We start from the raw sequence: 12,307 nt of genomic DNA on the forward strand, positions 1-12,307 counted from the left end.
CTTTTGTGTTTGTCTGTGTTTAGAGCACTCAGAACAGAAGTCCAAGTGCAGTGATGAGCCACGATTCTGACATTCACGTGACCAGCCCCAAGTCCTCTTCCAGCAAGTTAGGGCTGTTGTTTGATACGAGCAGGATAAAGAAAGCAGAGGTCTGTACTTACTCCTAACCATGCAACACAGCCCCGTGGTTGTGGTATCAGCAAACACTGCATGCCTACTATGTGCTGAGCAGTCTTCTGCGCGCTCCGGAGAGTGCAGTGAAGAGAGCCCATCTTTTTGTGGAGACGGGTGATGACCAGTAACAAGAGTAGGAGCGGACACTCACTAGGTTTCAGCAGGCCCCGAGCTCTTCAGGCATCAGCTCGCTTGTGTAGGTCCTGTCGTCCTCTCCTTGAGGGATGGGAGGCACAGAAAGTAACTTGCCCACCGTAGTGGAGCTGGGGTTTGTGCCAGGCTGTTTGACCCCAGAATCTGCACACGTGACAACACCTACCGGATGCAATAAGTGATGTGAAGAAAAGCAAGGCAGGCAGTGGAGACTGAGTGACAGGGTGGGCGGCCAGGGCGGGTCTTTTGAGGTGACATTTGAGCAGACCTGAAAGAAGTAAGGAAACCACCAGGTAGTTATCTGGAGGAGGACTCTCAGGTTGTCCAGAGAGTAGCAGCAAGTGTAGCCACCACGGAGTGACCGGAGGGCGAGCTGAGTGAGGTGGCAGGGTCAGACGTGGGGCGCTGGGCCCAGGCTTTCCCTGTGAGTGAGCTGGGCAGTCTGCACAGCTGGGTCAGCAGGCTCCTGCGGCCTCTGCACTGGCAGAGCAGTAAGGAAACTCCTGGCACCGTCCAGCCAGAGGTGGCAAGAAGGGCCCAGCACCAAGGTATATCAAAGCCTGTGGCATCTGAGAGGAAAAGAGAAAGCGAAGACGATTTTAAGGGTAGAGTTAAAAGGATAGAGTTGGCATTTACTATATGGGAAAGGCTGGGGGAAGAATGAGTTTTGGGGGGAAACTTAAGGGATTGATTTTGGACAGATAGGGTTTAAGATGCCTACTTTCAGCCCACTGGGGTCATGAGTGGGATGGCTGGGCACGCAGACTGGAGAAAGGAACGTGGGAGTCCCCAGGGATCTACGGTCATTAAAGCCATGTGCGTATGCATGTAAGAACAGGTAATTGTGTATAATAAATATCCTCCCAACTGACCCAGGCAAGATTTTCAAATCTTCAGGTGGTTTTTTTTTTTTTTGGGGGGGGGGTGCTTTGAGTTGTTGAAGTAACTCCGTTGTTTCCTTACTAGTATAAACGTCAATATTTTATGCAGGTTGACTATTAAAAATAGTTAAGTTAGCTTAAAGAGAATGGCATCATTAAAATTTTTCTAATAATGTATAATGGAGAAGAAAACTGGTTTTAGTCCAAATGCACAGAAATACTGTTTTTCTTTATGATTTTTTTTTCCACATAAAAACCCAAGATGAAGAGGTCGCTAAGTGAAGAAAGAATTTCCAGAATGAATTTTAAATCTTCAGGAAAAGGATTTTCCTTTTTTTTATTTCAAAATGGTGAGTATTTTAATTACAGAACTGGAATATTTGAACGTGGATGCTTACCACCTAAGTCAGGTCTCTAAAGATTTACAACCGTCTTTTTTATACAACCAGGCCAGGCTGTCGCTTCTAATCTGCCCGCACCCCGTCCCCGATTTGCTGGCGATACGTGGCTCTTTCCTTACTTCTTTCAGGTCTGCTCAAGTGTCACCTCAGAAGACCCTCCCTGGCCACCCACCCTGTCACGCATCACTGCCTTGCTTTTCTTCACATCACTTGCGCGTTCTCTCGCTGACTTCGGCAATGCTGGGACAGGGGCTGGGACTGGCCACTGTCCCTCCAGCCGTCCTTCCACCTGGGCCTCCCGTGCCAATTTCCCGGGACCTGATGCTGTGGGCTGGGGCCTTGTACAGTCCACATGTCTCTCTCTCGAGTCTCGTTCCCTTTGGTTTTTAAGCACACTGAAGTCAGAAGCAGCAAACAAACCCTGATCCATTCCCGCCTCATGAAATGCCTCGTGTGTGGTCACCACCTGGACTCCTCTCCCCACTTCCCACTCAGCTCCTCAGCCCTGTCCTCCTTTCCGTACGGTCCCCTGGTGTCCCATGTCGGAGAACAGTGGGAGCTTTCAGCCATCATCCTGAAGCACGGGCCCTGACATCCCTCTTTGCTGGCTGTGCCTTCTCTGTACAGGCTTCCCGTCCCTCTCGAGCCCACTCCAGTGGGTAGCTGCTCTCACCCTACCACCCACTGCCGCTCACCACCCTGGCTCCCTGCTGTCAGTAGTGGTGACTGCTGTCACCCTGCTGAAATCCTCTTCTCTTGGCTTCTGTCCCTCCTGCACTGTCCTAGGGTTCCCCTTCCATCTGGTAGGAACCTACAGGGCTGTGGGATTTCTCTCCCTGTGTTCCGCTTCCTGGCAGAGAACCGAGCTCACTGGGACTTTCCCAGACTGCCACCTGTAATCAAGACGCACAGTTTCTGTCACAGGAATCAAGCTACCAATGGAACCCCAACTCAGGTATTTTACCGTTGATGTTATCTGCTGGCAGTTGCTCTGTGGCTCCAGCTACACCTTGCTTTAGCCCTGGGCCTGCCAGCCCTTTCCTTAGGGCCCTTTAGTGGCAGGTCCTGGGCTGAGGCCCTGCCCGATGCTCGCCGCAGCAGGGACTTGCTTCCTCATTTCCAGCTGGAAGTGTCCAGCAGAGAGTTGATTTGTGAAGCAAGATGCAATCTTTCCTCATAATCTGTCTTGTTGAGACCTTAAGGAGAGTCCTGGATCATATATAATTCAGTTCTCTGAATAAAAAAAACTGCTAAGCGAATAGGAAATCACAACTCCTTAAAAGGACAGAGAACATTATGGGGATTTCAAGGAATTAGAGCTTATTTAATGTAGACAAGGAGGGGATAAAGAGGGATAACCTCTGGGAAATTATATTTGTAAGAGAGTAACCAGACTTTCAGCTCTCTAGAAGAGAGAATTCTAAGTATATAGTTATCCATGTCTTAAAGTATTTCAAACTTCGCATAAGTAAAAGACAGATGTCAAAGATTTTGTCCATACAATTATCCAAAGATCCAAAGTGCACAATCAGTTGCCCACAGTACCATCAGACAGCTGTGCATCCATCACAATTTTTTTTCAATTTTAAGAACATTTTCATTACTTCAGAAAAGAAAGAAAGACAAAAAAAGGAAACTCAAATCCTCCCATACCCCTATCCACCCCCCCCCTCCATTATTGATTCACAGTTTTGGTATAGTACATTTGTTACTGTTGGTGAAAGAGTGTTAAAATACTACTAACTGTAATAGTTTGCAATAGGTATATATATTTTTCCTATATGCCTCTCTTATTAACTTCTAGTTGTAGTGTCATACATTTGTTCTAGCTCACGAGAGAGATTTCTAATATCTGTACAGTTAATCATGGACATTGTCTACCACAAGATTCACTGTTTTATACATTCCCATCTTTTAACCTCCAACTTTCCTTCTGGTGATACATGGCTCTGAGCTTACCCTTTCCACCACCTTCACACACCATTCAGCACTGTTTAGTTACTCTTGCAATGTGCTACCATAACCTCAGTCCATTTCCAAACATTTAAGTTCACCCTAGCTGAACATTCTGCTCATGATAAGTCACCGCTCCCCATTCTTTAGCCTCGTTCTATATCCTGGTAACTTATATTTCATGTCTATGAGTTTATGTATTATAATTAGTTCATATCAGTGAGACCCTGCAATATTTGTCCTTATGTGTCTGTCTTATTTCACTCAATATAGTGTTCTCAAGGTTTCTTCATCAACCCATTTTTTTAAAGATGGTTTTGTTCACATGCCATACATCCTGTCCTAAGTAAACAATTGTTGTTTCCCTGTATAGTCACGTATGTATGTATTTGGCACCATCACCACTACCTATATAAGGACATCTCCATTTCTTCCACAAAGGAGGAGGAAGAGTCAAAGAAAGTAGAGGGATAAAAGAAAAGAGAGAGAGAGAAAAAAATGACAGCTAGAAAGCAACAAAAGGAAAGATAGCATTAAACTAGTCAGACAACGTCACCAATGCCAGGAGTCCCATACCCTTCCCCTTCCCCTATGTCCACCCCCCCCCCCATATGCATTTAGCTTTGGTATATTGCCTTTGTTATAGTAAAGGAAGCATAATACAATGTTTCTGTTAATTATAATTTTTTGTTTGTATTGATTGTATCTCCCCCCCCAATCCCACCCTATTTTTAACACCTTGCAATGCTGACATTCATTTGTTCTACCTCATGTAAAACATATTTGTACCTTTTCTTACAATCATTGAGTACCCTACATTTCACTGAGTTATAAAGTCCCAGTTGTTATCTTTCCTCTTTTCTTCTGGTGTCCCACATGGTCCTAACCTTCCTCTTTCAACCATACGCACAGTCACCTTTGTTCAGTGTACTTACATTGCTGTGCTACTATCTCCCAAAACTGTGTTCCAAACCTCTAACTCCTGTCTTTTCCTTTCTGTCTATAGTGCTCCCTTTAGTGTTTCCTGTAGAGCAGGTATCTTGTTCACAAACTCTGTCATTGTCTGTTTGTTAGAGAATATTTCAAGCTCTCCCTCATATTTGAAGGACAGTTTTGCCAGATATAGGATTCTTGGTTGGTGGTTTTTCTCTTTCAGTATCTTAAATACATCACCCCACTTCCTTCTTGCCTCCATGGTTTCTATTGAGAAATCTGCACATAGTCTTATCAAGCTTCCTTTGTATGTGATGGATCCCTTTTCTCTTGCTGCTTTCAGGATTCTCTCTTTATCTTTGACGTTTGATAATCTGATTATTAAGTGTCTTGGCGTAGGCCTATTCAGATCTATTCTGTTTGAGGTACACTGCGCTTCTTGGTTCTATAATTTTATGTCTTTCATAAGAGATGGGAAATTTTCATTGATTATTTCCTCTATTATTACTTCTGCCCCTTTTCCCTTCTCTTCTCTTTCTGGGACACCAATGACATGTACATTCCTGTATTTTGTGTTGTCTTTCAATTCCCAGAGATGTTGTTCGTATTTTTCTATTCTTTTCTCATCTGTTCTTTTGTGTATAGGCTATCAGGTGTCTTGTTCTCCAGTGCCTCTTGAGATCTGCTGCTGTTGTTTCCATTGCGTCTATCATCTGCTGTGTTGTGCCTTTCATTTCCATAGATTCTGCCAGTTTTTTCGAACTTTTGATTTCTACCTTATGTACACCCAGTGTTTTCATTATATGCTTCATCTCTTTTGCCATATCTTCCCTAAACTTTTTGAATTGATTTAGCATTAGTTGTTTAAATTCCGGTATCTCAGTTGAAGTGTAAGTTTGTTCCTTTGGGCCATAACTTCATTTTTCTTGGTGTAGGTTGTAGTTTTCTGTTGTCTAGGCATCTGGTTTCCTTGGTTACTGTTATGGTTTGCTAATGCTTCACTGGAGGATGGCCAGTGGCGTCTGGAAAACGTCTGTTAGCTGGGAAGGCACGTGGCTGGTGTCTGCTCCAGAGTTCTGGTTTCAAAATGGCTTTCTCCCAGGATGTTCCTCCCTAGGCTTCAGCTCCTCAAAAATATCACTCTTAGTTGCTCTTGGGGTGTTTGTCCTATCTTAGCTTCTCTGGAGTGAAAGTCGGCTTTCAAAGACTGTCTCCAAAATGTCTCTGTAAGCTGAAGCTCCTCTCTCAGCTCCTGTGCATTCTTCAAAGTGTCCCTCTTGGCTGTAGCAAGCTCGCTCCCTCTGTTTGAGCTTATATAGTGCTCCAGTAAACTAATCAAGGCCCATGCTGAATTGCTGGGGCCACACTTCCATGGAAATTATCCAATGAAAGATCTCGCCCACAGTTGAGTGATCACATCTCCATGGAAACATCCAATCAAAAGTCTCCAACCCAATCAACCACCAATACATTTCCTTCCCACAGAAGACTGCATCAAAAATAATGGCGTTTTGGGGGATATAATACATCCATACCAGCACAGTTCCCCAATCAGATTTTCCCAGACCAGAACGAGCTCCGGTCTTGGAAGGAGGCAATAGTATCCGGTTTCCCTGAGGGTGTGTCTTAGAAGATTGATACACCCTGTGTGAGGCCTCAAGCCACTGTGCTTTTCTGCCCAGTAGGTAGCACCTGTCAGCCTGTAGCTCCCAACTGGTGTAAGGCGTTATGGCCTGTGGCTGTTTTCCCCCAGGCTCTGGGGTCTGGTTCTGAATCAAAGGCAGGTAGTAGAGCTTGGCACCACCTCCTTCCTCTTAGGGAAGATACACCCCCTAGGGAGAGGTCATTTATGTTTGAACAGTCTCTCTGCCTGTGCTATCTCCACCCTTGTCTGAGTCAGAGTGCTGAGAACTAAAAATGGCTGAGGGTTTCTCCACTGAGCCGAAACAGAGACAGAAAGCCTCCTTCAGGGCCAGTTCGCAGCCACCCTCCGGCTCTCCAAGGTCAGTCATCACCAAAAGCCTCTGTCTGCTTGTTGGGGCTTCATAGCTTGTATTGAGCGGTCCACGTTTGTTAATTAACCCCCCAGCTGGAGCTCAGCTGAGCTCTATTCACTTGCTAGGAGAGTGCTGCTCTCTAGCACCACAAGGCTTTGCAGTTCCAGCTGTGGGGGAGGGGGGTGCCTGGCTTGGATCCACAGTTTTTACTTATAGATTTTATGCTGCGATCTCGGGCATTCCTCCCAATTCAGGTTGGTGGATGAGTGGACAGTCATGTTTGTGCCCCTGCAGTTATTCCAGATTATTAGTTGTTCCAGGGGGACAATCTAACTTCCACTCCTCTTTATGCTGCCATCTTCTTCTGTCTCCAATGTTAGCTTTTTAATTATAGCCCTATCCACATTTTTGAGAGTGGCACAAAAATGTGACAAATTTTTTTTTCATTTCCTTGCCTACCCTGGCTTCAGCTGTGCATAAAATGATCAAGAAAGCTAATTTGGAGGGTTTTAATTTCAAGAGGAATAATAGAACAAATATATTTATTTCGGCAAAAGAATATAGTAAGTGATTCTTGAACCACAAAAATAATTCCATAAGCGTAAAACTTATTAACTTATAGCCCTCAGTGTAACATTTGACACAGACTCGGTGCCTACAGCTAATTTGGAAGGAATCTCAAAATTTGATGTCAAAGATGATAATGGATCACAACCCATTTATGAGGAAGAAGACACTCCTTTTAAACAATGACCAGGTATGTTAACCGTGAAAGTAAAATTTCATCCAACTACTTGAAAATTGAAAACAAAACAAAATAAACAGCAACGGCAAATTCCCATCAAACATGCAGACCTCTGATCTAAAGAATTCTTAGAGAAAATCAAATTACATTTCTAAGAGTAGTTAGAAAATTGAAATAGCTTAAACATTGCCTATAAGACATGGCCAAAACTGTAACTGGAGAAAATTCACAGTATTATTACACAAGAAAATATAGCAACCTCAACAATCGGCCCAAGAAGGCAGAATGAAGAATAAGAAAACACAAGGACAGCAGAATGAAGACATTTACAAAATGAACTCATAAATTATATATCAGAAAATAAAAATAGTAAAACTGATCATTCTAAAAGCTGGTTCTTTAAGCACAAAGATAAATAAATAAATTAGAAACCCTCAACCTAGGATGATCAGAATAAAAGTGATAAAAGACACATTCTAATTAGGAAGGAGAAAGTAGATAACCACAGATGAGACGTTGAGATGTTTGTAAGTACAGTAAGAGGATGCTACATACGACTATCGGCTACTAAACTGGAAACATTTGAAATGAATGATTTTCTAGGAAGATAACAAAACCAGACTTGAGGAAATACAGAAAACCTTAATAGACCAATAACCATGGGGGAAAAAACTGTCAAAATTACCTGAGAAAAGGTTTTGGTTTTTTTTATTAGCAAAATTTTAAGAAAGCAACAATACAAGGTTTAAAAAAAAAGAAAAAGATAAATCTTTCAGTTCATTTGACAAAGTTAGCATAACCAAGATAGGGAAACTTGATAAAGGTAAAAAATGAAAATACCAGACCACTGCCTGGGGTGGGATTTCCGGTCAGGGGAAGGGAGCAGCTGTGGTACAGGGTTTCAAGCTTCCTAAATCCCCCATAAAGAGAGCACAAGTAGGAGAGCAAAACCAGAAAGCAATAAGGGGCACAGACAACTAAACTTGGTGACAAGGTGTCACCATGAAAGCCCGAACATGAGCAGATAGGGACAAATCACCAACAGTGACAAAACCTGCCTGGTATCAGCACGTGAAAAGGCTGCAGAGAAAGGAACACACAGAAGACGGAAGGAAGTGATGGGTTTCTTACAGTCCTGAGAACAGAAGCCAAAGCCCCTCCTGCCCCCCAAGAACTCATGGGGAAGCCTGGCCTGCCTGGGAGGGCCAGCGGGGCCCAGCAACTCAGGCCTGAGGAGCTGCAGCTCTTCCTCCTGAGCCGGACACTGAGGAGAACCTGCTAGGAGCAGAAACCAAACTGAGGATAGGACAGGAGGGACAAAGGGGGGGCCAGGTAACAAGGAGCAAGGAAGCAGATGCAGAAGTCTCCAAGGACAAGGCTAAACTTTCCTTCTGTGAAAAGAAGAGGGAGTTCTACTAGAGTCCTTAGGCTAGAAAAACCATCATAACCTACCCATGTCCCCTCCAAAAAATTCAGTAAAACTAATTTCTTGTAACAATGAATAGGTTTGTGGTCAAATCCCAAAGTTATTAAAAGAAAAAATAAGCAGAGTAATGTCCCTCCATAAAAACATGCCCAAAAAACAATCCCATAAAGATTCCCGGTCCCGCTGACAACTATCTGAACCTTTATGTTCCCTAGTTTCAGCTGTTTTACGCACGTTCCAAACTGAATTTCTGGCCTTAGTGGATGTGAAGCAGGACCTCACCACGTCAGTCATTTTACCTACCTTCTTAAAGTCAGAGTTTAAAGCCTTTTTTTTTTCTTTTAATGAAAACTGCTTTTAAGACAATGTGAGTAAAAACCAAGTGGTTCTGAAACATGGAGAACACTCGAGCTGTTTGGACTAGAGGGCCTGGAGGCTCCGAGGAGGTGCTGCTGGCTGTGGTCCGCGAGCCTCTCCCTTGTGCTGGGTGGTCACTGGAGCATTTTACATGGTCGAGGCCTCACAGCATCACCCGTCTTCAGAAGAGGACACGCACAAGGGTTAAGTCTCAAGTCCACCATGGTGAGTGGAGCAGACTCCACTATTATCACAGGATTGCATTAATGCTCATTTTATACTTTATTCCAGAGAAATCAGAAAAACCCAAGGACGAACAAAAGGAAAAACTTAATGTGTGGGTCAGTCAAATGTACATCTTTTTTGTGAACACACTCTTCCAAGCATACAAACATGAAGAAACTCTAAAGGAGAAAATAAAGGAGAATAGATTACATTATGCAACAATGGCTCAACAGAGGAAAATTGAAAACGATGAACTGGAAGCAAGGTAATTTTGTGAAACCCCGCTTCCTCCTCTTTCATGGGCTCAGTTACCTCTCTTTCTTGTCTTCTGTAGCTGCACAAAGCATCAGGACGAAATGCTTTCCTTCCAGCACGGCAGCTTCCTGAGGTGCCAGGCCTCTGTGCCCGGCTCTGCTTCCTGGGTGCCTGGGGTGGTGGTGATGTCTGGCTCCAGAGCTCGCCCAAGAACGACATGTGGCAGTGTCGCTGGGTGCCTCGGTCCTCTCCTCTGGAAGGTGGGGGTGAGAGCCCACAGGCCAGCTGTGAGTAGTAAATGGGAAGTGTCTAGAACGGTGCCTGGCATATGCTCAGCACCCAGGACAGGCTGCACTCTCACCTCTTCAGAACTGGGTAAGGGCTCAGGTCTTCACACACGTCAGGCCAGAGTGCAGACCTGGCCCTTTCTAAAATGCGTCTCAAGCCTGGGGGTCTACTTAGGAAAGCATGATATACTACCTAAAGAACGCAAGAAGTACTTTAAAGGCCGCTTACTAGCTGCCAGGTTGCTGCAGAGAAGAGTGGTTTACAAATCACTATATACATGAAAATTTTACTTTTGATTGCCTTGAAATAGCACCACCTTTTTTTTTTTTTTTTTTTAATGCATCACCTTTTATTTCAGGCAAAGTGATGACAATTTAGTTTTGTTTGCCAAGTTGAAGTACAGATGTGGACTGCTACACACAACATAGAAACTGGCTTTGAAAGTTCAATGAAAAAAAAAAAAGACGCCTTCTTGTGTTTGCTTTTAGGCTGACTATCCTGAGAGAGGAAGAGGCCAGAAGACAAGACTACGAGGCAGAGGCTACCATGATAAAGGAGCCGGCAGAGGCCCCCTCGTCGCACTTCACACCCAGCCCTAAGGAGGATACCGCGGCTTTCCAATCCAGCAAGCCCATGACTAGTAAGAAGAAGAAAAAGTAAAGGCTACTCGGTAATGTAAAATCAGCCACAAGAACATGCAAATGTAAAAGCAGCTTGGAACTGTGAGCGCTGTACCAAGTTTAATCACCAATAAAATAGTTTGCATTTTACTTCTTACCCTGGTCTTTTGGAGGTACTAGGACCTTAGCCCACTCCGTTTCTGTTCTCTTATACGGTTGGATTTTGGAAATTCCTGCATTTTGAAAACTGAGTTGAATGAAAATACAGGCATATGCATATTAAATGTTTATTAATATGCATTGATTTTAGAAAATCAGCATATAGTCCTGGTGATGAAGTCTAGGCTCAGATGACACTGATTGGAAGGCCATGGGCCTGGACGAAATCATCTCAGCCTCCCTGCAGCTCCCCTCCCTCCCCCCGCCCGCCCGCCCCCAGCGCTTTCCTCTGCAGGATGCCTGCCTTTCCCCTTCTCCCAGCCCTGGGTTCAAATCCCTCCTGTCCTTCGCAGCCGCCTCCCACCCTCCCCCACCCTCTGCCTGGGCCTCCTCCAGGAAGCCGCAGATCACAGACCCTGGCCTTTAAAAGGCAAAACCACAGCAACACCAGGCAACAATAAGATGAAGAGCAGTTATTTAATTGGTGGCTAAATGGAAGCTTTTAATCTTTGTTAAGAACATTTTATAGCTAATAATTTATGTTAAATTTTAAAGGGTAACCACTGAAAGAATAACAATACAATCTATAGCATCCAAACTAGCAGAAGGAAAAAACTATCAATCCAACATAAAGCTGGGAAAAAAGAAAACAACAAAGATAGACAGTGGTAAACAGAAAACACAAAAGATGGTGGGGAAAAGTGCAAAGCCATGAGTAGTTACCAGTGTGGACAGATTAAACTCACTGATTCCAAAACCACAGATAGATTAAAAATTCAATATTGAGCTCATTGTTACTCTTTACAAGAGAAACATCTTAAAACCATACGAAAGGTTGAAAATAAAGAGATGGAAAAAGACACATCAGGCAAATCTAATCAAGATGACCGGAATAGCAAGCAATATTAAAAGCAGACAAGACGGAATTTAAAGCAAATGTTTGTAATAGGGATGAAAATAAGATAATGGTAAAAGGACAAACAACCATCTTATATCTTACATATGCCCTGAAAAGCTGACAGACTTTCAGCCATGATGAAAGAAACAGGTCTGGAAGAAAAAAAATCAGCGTGGATACAGATAACTTACACAACTAAATGAAGACGTTTGAACTAACCAAGTCAGAGACTAGAATGCATCAGATAATGAACAGTGACAAAACCAACCATATTTTAGGTTGAAAAGTACAACAATTTCAAATGACACATCATAGACCATGATCTAATTGCAGTGCAATTAATCCGAGGTCAGCAATATGCACACATAATAAAACAGCCTAATGTAATTGGAAACTTAAAAATGCAATCTTAAAGTAACTCCTGGCGTTAAGAGGAAATCATCATGGGATCTGTGAATGACTAAGACTGAATGACAGTGGAACACAAGTTGATGAGGAGTTTTCCTCCCTCCACCCTAACTTCAGGGGCTCACACGCAGGTTCTGGGAAGGGTGACTGTGGGGAGCTGGCCTGTAGCGGTGGGATAATATGGTTTTTCTGGACCATTTGCCAGCAGTCACCAATACTCCTGCCTAGTTTCAACCCAATTCCTGGCATGTCAGACCACCAGAAATTAGGTTAAGTGAAATAAAATTCAGCCAGACTTAATCTCCACTGTGAAGATGCATGCAGTTACGGCTACTAAGGAGTGGTACCTAAAAATGAAGAATGCCTTCCGTTTAAGCCACAGAGGGGACACTCCTGAAGTTACCTGTATCATACGTGGTCTAAAGATCACTTTA

At 43.7% G+C, this 12,307-nt stretch overlaps 1 protein-coding gene across 5 annotated transcripts in view; it reads left to right on the top strand.

Annotated features, from left to right (window-relative positions):
• The window catches only part of RSPH10B (radial spoke head 10 homolog B), a 69,139-nt gene extending 58,511 nt beyond the window's left edge, over positions 1-10,628 (top strand). For 2 of the 5 annotated variants that reach the window (XM_037815069.1, XM_037815071.1), the window contains 4 exons: positions 24-149; positions 1,471-1,558; positions 9,312-9,510; positions 10,277-10,622. In XM_037815069.1, the coding sequence (XP_037670997.1) occupies positions 24-149; positions 1,471-1,558; positions 9,312-9,510; positions 10,277-10,448 (585 nt within the window). In that variant the 3' untranslated portion in view covers positions 10,449-10,622. Of the gene's footprint in view, positions 1-23; positions 150-1,470; positions 1,559-9,311; positions 9,511-10,276 lie in introns of all 5 variants that reach the window. The other 3 variants (XM_037815073.1, XM_037815070.1, XM_037815072.1) reach the window with 3 other exon arrangements.
• Positions 10,629-12,307: the final 1,679 nt, after the last annotated feature.

The sequence above is a fragment of the Choloepus didactylus genome, chromosome 21 (genome assembly GCF_015220235.1).
Source record: "Choloepus didactylus isolate mChoDid1 chromosome 21, mChoDid1.pri, whole genome shotgun sequence".
In the NCBI taxonomy this organism is placed as follows: Eukaryota; Metazoa; Chordata; class Mammalia; order Pilosa; family Megalonychidae; genus Choloepus; species Choloepus didactylus.